The sequence below is a fragment of the Oryza glaberrima genome, chromosome 5 (genome assembly GCF_000147395.1).
Source record: "Oryza glaberrima chromosome 5, OglaRS2, whole genome shotgun sequence".
In the NCBI taxonomy this organism is placed as follows: Eukaryota; Viridiplantae; Streptophyta; class Magnoliopsida; order Poales; family Poaceae; genus Oryza; species Oryza glaberrima.
This window is the reverse complement of record NC_068330.1, coordinates 2641342-2651357: the sequence shown is the minus strand read 5'-3', so window position 1 is coordinate 2651357 and position 10016 is coordinate 2641342. Positions and strand designations below refer to the sequence as shown.

General features: G+C 38.0%; 1 protein-coding gene across 1 annotated transcript; it reads left to right on the top strand.

Annotated features, from left to right (window-relative positions):
• The first annotated feature begins 3832 nt into the window (after positions 1-3832).
• On the top strand, positions 3833-8699 carry LOC127774338 (triacylglycerol lipase OBL1-like). Its single transcript, XM_052300564.1, has 4 exons — positions 3833-4281; positions 5297-5595; positions 7133-7166; positions 7451-8699. Exons 1-4 carry the CDS (start codon positions 3915-3917, stop codon positions 8344-8346), a joined length of 1596 nt encoding a protein of 531 aa, XP_052156524.1. The 5' UTR covers positions 3833-3914; the 3' UTR covers positions 8347-8699.
• Positions 8700-10016: the final 1317 nt, after the last annotated feature.

Below are 10016 nucleotides of genomic sequence, written 5' to 3'. Positions count from 1 at the left end.
GAGAACTTAGGAGAATAATAATACAAAATAGAATGGGCATAGTTAGCATGTAATGCATGAATGCCTACGGACTACAGTTGCGAGTGCCCTATAGCTCGTACCACAATCTAATATACCTCCTATGTCCAAAAAAAATTTAATCCTATCTACGAACTACATGTCCAGATTCGTAGCTATCTTTTTTTGGACGGAGTAGTATATTATAAGGTTGCATATCTAAACCTAGAAATTGATAAGATAATTGCTAGTAGTTCATATCATAATTGCTATACTAGCAACTATCATATCAATCTCTAGGTTTAGATGTACGTCCGTACCTATATCTCTACATGCATGTTAATTACTCCCTCGTCGATGAATTTTAAGTATATGTAAATATACAACTTGATGTCAACTACAGGTTAATTATTATAACTGGTTATTACTTGATGTCAACTACTGCTTGTTAATTATTTTCAGTCATAGTCAACAAGCAAGATGGATCGATACGTAGATAACGATTAACGAGGTAGCTAGTAGTTGTTTTGGGGGCAAAAACAGTGGATTGAAATTTTAAACTGCAACTAGAAAATTCTAATGTCAGTAATTATATAGGATCGAAGACTAAGATCTGTGACAAACAAGAACAATAAAAGCGAAGATAATAAAATAGCATAGTATGTTGAAAGCGTATATATATATGCATTTTTTTCTTTTATTAGATCCAATATAAGATACCTTTTTGCTATTAATTATCTGTCGATCTTATGAACCTTCGCACAACGCGTGTATATATATATATATATATATATATATATATATATATATATATATATATATATATATATATATATATATATATATATATATATATATATATATATATATATATATATATATTAAACTTATAGAACATATATTATATTTAAACTTTGGAATGTATGTCATTAATTAATTAATGCAATTTCTAGTTTTGTTTATTTGGTGTTTTTTACAGGCTCACCTAAGTGTTTTCTATGTTTGTTTATGCTTGAAAGTTAGCTTATTTTCGGTGAAATAATTTGTCAGGGTTCACGTTTGAATGATTGTTTTAAGTAGTTCAATTAATTAAGACAAGTAAAAAAAATCAATCACCACTGATGCATGGTCCCATGCATTTTGAAGTCAGTGAACAAGAAGCTTCAAATCAGGCTAGCTGACGATTTTTTATGCTAACTAACACGTGACATATCCATGATCCATCTCCAATCAATGAAGAAAACGATTTAAGTACGTTGCTGTTGTATGCACATATACATACTCTCTAAGATCAATAAGAAGGAAGTAAAATTAATTTATTTTTTAGGAGGTAAGACCAATTGATTGTTAGTACACCAATCAAATACATTATCTCTGATGCATGTGTGGCTCTATTTTAAAGAAACACAGCTGACACCAACCAGATCAAGCTAGATATATACAAGACACTTGATGCTACCAAGTTGCAAGTATATATCTAGCTAGTTATAAGTAAGTTCTAAATCAGCTACTTCCTCCGTTTTATATTATAAGTCATTTAACTTTTTCTTAGCCAAATCTCTTAAAGTTTGACCAAGTTTGTAGTAAAATATAGTAACATTCAATATAAAACAAACATTATATCAGAATATATTCAATATTAAATTTAATAAAACTAATTTGGTATCGTAGATGTTGCTAATTTCTCTATAAATTTGGTTAAACCTAAGGAATTTTGACTAAGAAAAAAGTAAAACGACTTATAAATATGAAACGGAGGGAGTAGTTATTAGGACACGCACACACACGGGTTTTTCAATTTCTTTTCTTTCCCTCTTTTATACATCAAATTAGTAGTGATATATTCCGTGGTAGTAAAGATTTGTAATAAACTTTATACTATCAAAAAAATTCTAATTTTCATGACCGCTTGTATTGTACAGTATTTCATAGATAAAAGATATACGCGGAGACATCCCTCCATGGGTAATTGAAAAAACCCTCCTAGCTATAATAACTCTATTACATACAAGCAACACAGCACGCACACGTTCAAGTATGTGCATTATGTGTGTGGGAAAAGTTATTAAAAAAATATCACCATGCATATCCCTAACAATAATTGAGTATGATCTGATGGACAAATTAATAAAAACAAAAGTAACTAACTGATATCGAGCAGGTTCCAAACCATACTGTACTAGTAAACTTCTTACGTACGATATTTGATTAATCATGGTTTAATTTAAGAATGTATCATGTTTGCTCCCAGTGAGATCATCAACTACTTTTGGACAGACCCGTCAAGTCTTTGATAAAGTTGTGAATTAGGAAAAAGATGCAAATAATATATATGTGCGGTACAAATTTGCACACGGATTGTAACCTATATACGTTAAAATAATTTATTGTCTCCGGTTCCTCAGGACTAGCTTACTCGTTAGAATAGGATCAGAGACCGATTGATAAGATAATTAATGTAAAGTGTGTGTGAACGATGTACTAAACCTAAGTTTATGACTGCATCATCAGCCATTTCACACTTACTACAAAAGAGTATATTATACTCGTACCATCAAAGAATAGGTGCAATCAAATCTTAATATCTTAAGCCATTAATATATAAAAAGTTAGAATATAATACATAAAAATGTAATGATAGATTTATCATGAAAATTATATATGTTTATATAGTTATTTTTAATTGATTGATAAGTACTATAAGTTAAGAAAAATAATATATAAGACATATTCATCAAAGATTGTATGTCGAATTCCAAAACGTCAAGCAAAAAAGAACCTACTCCTATGTACTAACAAGGAAATTTTGAGCGCCAACATCATATGGCCACTCAAAATTAATTACAATCATCAAGTGAGAGAGAGCTAGCTAGCTACTACTAGGAAACATCCAATCCCATCCTATATTGGTTTTTTTATGGTACGGTGAGAGTACCTTATTATACGTGCATCAGGTCAGCCTTCTAAATATGTATACTCCGTCCATTCTAAATTAAAGTATATATAAATACTTATAAAGTTTTACGAGGAGATTAAAAAGATAAGCGGATTTGAGTAAGAAATGGATGTGTTTGTCTACATATATAGAAAGTTTGTTGAGATGAGAAATCAGCTAGAGAAATTAAATAGTAAATTAGTGGTTGTGATTAGTTGAGAAAATAGAGTACGTAGTTGTAATTTAGAACAATTTAGATGCTAGAAAATTTTATGTTTTGGGATGTATGGAGTAATATTTTTTTCTCAACTTTTACCTCCTTATTGATTGACTAGTCTCCCTTGTGATAATCATGCATGTGTGTACACTTAGTGAAAACACGTGGGAATAGATCGAGCTACACAAGTCACTGACCAACCATGCATGCATGCATCACGCTCTACCTAGCTAGCTATAGTTGATGATTGGCAGGCAGCTTAGCTGGCTCATTGCTATCTCTTTTGTCAACTAGTCCACAAAACCACTACACGCAATATAATGTAACATCACCACTATACTACACACATACTAGTATACTCCCTCTGTATCAAAATAACTTAATCTAAAATGAGATGTGGTCCATTCTAATGTTCAAATTCGTTGGCCTAAGATGAGTCATTCTAGGTTAAAGTATTTTCGGACGAAGGGAGTAAACCCTAGCCAACCAACTCTCTGGCGCTCTGCCATATTGGCTATCTAACCATTCAATCAATCCAAAACATGCATCATCCCAGCCAACCCTGGCTCCATCACCGACCCGGCCCAACCCGACCCGCGGCCCAACCCAGCCCGGCCTACCATTCACCGGAGCTCTATAAATACCATTTTTCTCCCAAGTGTATAACACACCGTGCCTTGAGCTCTTCTCACTAGCTATAGCTAGATCACTACTAGCTATAGCAGCTAGCTTATTACCACTGGTGGCCGGCGGCGATCACCGGAGATGACGATGGCCGGCGGTGGCGGTGCGGCGGCGGCGGCGAATGCGAAGAAGAAGAAGAAGATGGGGGAGGAGAAGCTGATCATAATGTCGGAGAAGGTGAGGTTCATCGACATCCTGTCGCTGCTGCTCCTCCGGCGGCCGATCACCAGCTACCACTTCGTGGACGCCGGCGACGCGACCGCCGCCGCCGCCGGCGAGCTGGGCAGCACGCCGGGGGAGTGGCTGGTCGCCCTCACCGAGATAATCCAGAAGGCGCTCGCCGCCGCATACTACCCGGCCAAGTACCTCGGCGCCGCCGTCGAGTTCTTCCTCAACTTCGTCTCCCTCAACGGCGGCGTCATCGGCATCCTCTGGAACATCGTCCGATGTACGTGCGTCGCCGTCGATCGCCGCCGGTGATCTATCCATCGATCGGTTTTGGTTCATCAGTTCATGCATGCACGCATTATTTGCACTGCATATGTATCACACATGCATGCATAAATTAACGTCCACACTATATAATTAGTTATTCATTTTTCATCGTGGTTAATTATATACTTCATTCCAACGTACATAAATGCATGGATATATGCCACAATAAATATGAATTGATACATATCATGGACCGAAATGGCCAAATGGGTAATTGAATTAAGTGCAAATGTACACATGTAAAAAATGCTTAATTTTTCATAATTTGACTTGTGAAAACGTAATGTTATATATACGTAAATTTATTACCAACGGAGGAAGTACAAATTCATGAACGCCAAGATGGACGTAATTAACTTTATTACACGTATGGATCGAGGAGAAAATTAACACAGATGATTATTGCTGAATATGCATGCTGCTGTGAAAGAGTTGACGTAAAATGTGGCACGTGAGGTAAGTCTGCCTACAAATTAAAAGGATGAGGACCTCTCTCTCCCTCTCTCGTGTGTGTGTGTGTGTGTGTCAGACTGTCAGTGTGTGAGTTGTTGTTCTATTTATGATCCACTTCAAAGGTTTTTATGATACTTTGTATAAACTAATTAATGCCATGTTAACATAATAATTTCTTACTAATTAACTAAAACTATAAGGAAGCTGACAGAAAGCATAATATATTTTTGTCTTATCTTCCAGTTTTGGATCACCAGGTTTATTTTCTTGTTAAGCTAACAACAACTTGAACATTGTTTTTCTTTTTCCAAAGGAAGCACAACTTGAATAAGTTCAATTATATACTACTATCACCTACCAATTGCAAGAAGCTTCTAACCAAACAGTTGAATCAAATTATCAATCACAATTTACTCATCAGTTAAATTAATATTGGAAGCATGCATGCATGACTAATTAATTCAAACAAACCAATTAATTAAACGTGTGTAATTAATTAACTAAGTAATCGGCAGTTAAACTGGTGATCCCACTGAACCGGGAGGCGCCAAACTTCCGGTCCATGATCGCCATGATCGACGGGAGGACGGAGCTGAAGCCGATGAAGCCGGCCGCCACCGCCGGAGTCGAGGACGACGACTTGGAGAGCGGCGGGTGCGCCGCCGCCGGCGTGCCGCTCATCCGGCGGCACCTCGTCGACGGCGAGCACCTCCTCGCCGAACAGTACAGCATCTCCGAGGTCACCGTCATGGCCTCCAAGATCGCCTATGAGAACGCTGCCTACATCGAGAACGTCGTCAACAATGTCTGGAAGGTATATATATATATTACTTTCGTCCCCTAATATAAAGGATTTTGACATTTTGCTTATACTATTTGAGCATTCACCTTATTAAAAAAATTGTGTAAATATAAAAAACGAAAAATTGTGCTTAAAGTACTTTGGATAATAAAGTAAGTCACAAATAAAATAAGTAATAATTTTAAAACTTTTTAATAAGAAGAATAGTCAAACAGTACAAGCAAAATATCAAAATCCCTTATATTAGGGAAAGAAGGGAGTACATACTTATACTCATATCATACCGACGCACACTCACTTTTATTAACTCGCACGCTTTTAATTATCTATGTATATATATATATATATATATGAACATCTATGACGGACTGAACCTATATATGTTTTTGATATTGATGAAGTTAACGGACACGTTGCCTTAATTTGTTTCTTAATTTTCTTAAAACTTAGCCACAAAATGTTCTTGAATGATTTGCTCGATTTGATTTTAAAAGTTAGCAATGCCGGCCGATCGTCCAAAATATTTCAGATCTAGCCACTTTAATGAGCGTGGCCAACCAAAAGCATATTATTATTCTGCATATACAGTATTCACATAAAAATAAAAAAAAAATACTCCCTCCGTATTTTAATGTATGACGCCGTTGACTTTTTGACCAACATTTGACCATTCGTTTTATTCAAAAAATTTGTACAAATATAAAAATATTTATGTCATGCTTAAAGAACATTCGATGATGAATCAAATCACAATAAAATAAATGATAATTACATAATTTTTTGAATAAGATAAATGGTCAAACGTTGAATAAAAAATCAATGATGTCATTAATTAAAATATGGAGGTAGTATATGATCTTCAAAACAGTTGTGAAATAATTTGTTGTGCAGAACTGCACGATCGACGATGGTAACAAAGAGTCAAGGACACATTGTGAATTATTTTGGGACAAGTACACATGTTATACTCCATTCATGTGCTTGTGATGGAGATTGATCATGCATGTCCATGGATTTTAGCTCATGTACATATGTGTGACACAAGTAGTACTTCCGTTTTTTTTCCGACAATGAAACATATATACTCCTACGTAATTTGTATCTTCATCAAAAGGGAGAATACACAAATGCTCAGTGTGCACAAGTAATTAATTGGTTATAAATACATATTTATGATACAAAAGTTTATTTGCTCATCTTAAAAGAAAATAGTTAATATATAAGGTGGGGACAAATATACTTTGGCCTTAAAATAAAATGCATTAAATTAAACCTAGCCCACACCTAATATGTCAATTCATATCTATTCTTCATTTTATATTTATGATCCTGTTTTGTGCTGGAACAGATCGATTTCTTTTTGTGTGCATGTGTGCGAGCATGCTGGAATTAATAGATTTGTTCCACCCAAAAATTAATTATTAATCACTTTGCTGCAAGATTTATAAACTTCTGTTGATATTTCAAGGAATTTTAATTATTTGTTTTAAGAACTGATGAGCACTGAATCTGACTGGTGTTTAATTTGGAATATGAATGTATCATGCAGTTTAATTTCGTGGGCTTCTACAGCTGCTGGAACAGTAAGTTAATTATTCCTCCATGCTCAATTAATTCAATGCATCAATAATTTCGTCACGAAATTGCTTACATATTCACCTGAAAATTACTATCAAAAATTAAATTGAAATTACTAACCAATAAAACAGCAACTAATTCGATCATCAAAGACCAGAGATGTAAACCATTTTTAAAAAAAGAATAATTACTACTCTAGCATCGTCCAAATTCATATAGATTAACACGTATATGTGAAACGGAGGAAGTACTAATTTGGTCGTCGCCGGCAATGGCGGGCGTGGTGCAGAGTTCATCGGGTCGGAGACGACGCAGGCGTTCGTGATGACGGAGCGCGCCACGGACGCGGCGGCGATCGTGGTGGCGTTCCGCGGCACGGAGCCGTTCAACATGCAGGACTGGTCCACCGACGTCAACCTCTCCTGGCTCGGCATGGCCGCCATGGGCCACGTCCATGTCGGCTTCCTCAAGGCGCTCGGCCTCCAGGAGGTGGACGCCAAGGACGCCGCCCGCGCCTTCCCGCGCGAGCCCCCCGCCGCCGCCGCCCTCGTCGGCAGGTCCTTCGCCTACTACAAGCTCCGCGACGTGCTCCGCGACCAGCTCAGGCGCCACCCCAACGCCCGCGTCGTCGTCACGGGCCACAGCCTCGGCGGCGCGCTCGCCGCCGCGTTCCCGGCGCTCCTCGCGTTCCACGGCGAGGCCGACGTCGTGTCCCGCATCGCCGCTGTCCACACCTACGGCCAGCCCCGCGTCGGCGACGCCACGTTCGCCGGCTTCCTCGCCGCCAACGCGGCGACCCCGGTCGCGTTCCAGCGCGTGGTCTACCGGTACGACATCGTGCCGAGGGTGCCGTTCGACGTGCCGCCGGTGGCGGACTTCAGGCACGGCGGGACGTGCGTGTACTACGACGGGTGGTACGCCGGGAGGACGCTCGCCGCCGGCGAGGACGCGCCGAACAAGAACTACTTCAACCCCAAGTACATCGTGTCCATGTACGGCAACGCATGGGGTGACCTGTTCAAGGCCATGTTCTTGTGGGCGAAAGAGGGGAAGGACTACCGGGAGGGCCCCGTGTCCATCGTCTACCGCGCCGCCGGCCTCCTCTTCCCCGGCCTCGCCTCCCATAGCCCTCGTGACTATGTCAATGCCATCCGCCTCGGCCACGTCGCGCCCAAGGAAGCTTAGTCTCACTACTACTATAAAAGCAGAGTCGTCCTCCTTATATCCCCTCATCTCACAAAACGAGGCAGAAAAACAAAAGTCCCAAAAATTCTCCCAACACATTCTAAGTGGTATGGGCCCATTATAATGCACGAGCTACCAGCGAAGTGTTGGGTTGGGTTCGTGTCCAAGTAAGCTTAGTGAGGTGAGGTGAGAGGTTGAACCGGGGAAGAAGATGATGAACAATTAAGTTTTTATTTGTATTTTATTTTTGTTTTATTTTGTTTTATATTTTTGTGTTTGTATGTTATTTCTATTATGTGTATCTTGGAAAAAAATGTAAAAATAATCTGCAAAATTAAGCAGCTTAATTATCATATGGTCGTCTGCCTCATTATGTTTGGCTGAACTAATCGAATCAAAACACACTGAATTTTCTCCTATTCCTGGAAGACTACCACATTACGTTACCGTTTCAATTTGGTCAAAGGTCTACTTTTTTCGATCTCAACATAGATGGACAAAGGTTAGTTGCTAAAATGAATGTACTACAGAAACGAGGGGACAAAGCAGACAGAGTAGCACATAAACCAATATGTACTCTGTTTTATATTATAAGTCGTTTAATTCTTTTTTAATACTTTTTATAGAAAAAATTAGCAACATCTACATCAACAAATTAGTTTCACTAAAGCTAAATTTTAATATTTTTTTGATACTAAGTTTGTTCTGTGTTGAAAATGGTTATATATTTTTATAAGTTTGGTTAAACTTAAAAAATTTGATTAGGAAAAAAGTCAAAATGACTTATAATATGAAACGAAGGGTGTACCTATTAGAGTATGTTCAATACGCTGATCCAGCAGGCTCCAAGATATTTCAGGTAATCCTATCCTTACATGAAGAGAAGATAAGTGAGGAGAGAGAACGAAGTGAGTGACAAATTCAGCGTCAGGACAAAAGTTAGTACCCAAAGATATGTGAAAAACGAGGGGGATAAAGTAGTAGACGGAACCAATCAATCAATGGTTACCCATCAATCAAAGAGGGCATGAAGCTATTATGGATCCATTTTTTCTGTTGCAGTACTTGCTAACTTGATGCTGATTGTCTCCTGACTTCCCAGCTGGAGGCCTGGAGTAGTACACATTTGTTTGTCTTACTCATATATGCTCTCAAGGGTGACCGACGTTTTTGGATGGGTGCTCTCTTGCTTTCTATGCATCATATGATCAACATCATGTTCCTCTCTAGCGAGTCCTGATCAAATCTTTAATATTTGCATGAATTCCAGTTTGATTTCTGTAATATTTGCATGCATGAATACTCGATGCATTTCCCCTTTATTGCCTCATTTGTTTCCTAACAAAAGATGGTGCATTCAGAGTTTTACCTACAGCTAGCACAGCGATCTTTCAGATGATTAGAAAAATATCCCCAGCTTTAGCACCAGCAGATGCACATAGCCAATAAATATGGTATATACTCCCTCCGGTTTTTAGTTGTTGACGCTCTCGATTTATAGACGTATGTTTGACCATTCGTCATATTAAAAAAATTCTGGTAACTATGTAAAATTATAAGACATATGTATAATAACTTTAATGATAAATCAAATCATAACAAAATAAATAATATTATATAAGTTTTTCAATAAGATAAAATGGTCAAATGTATGTCTAAAGGTTAACCAG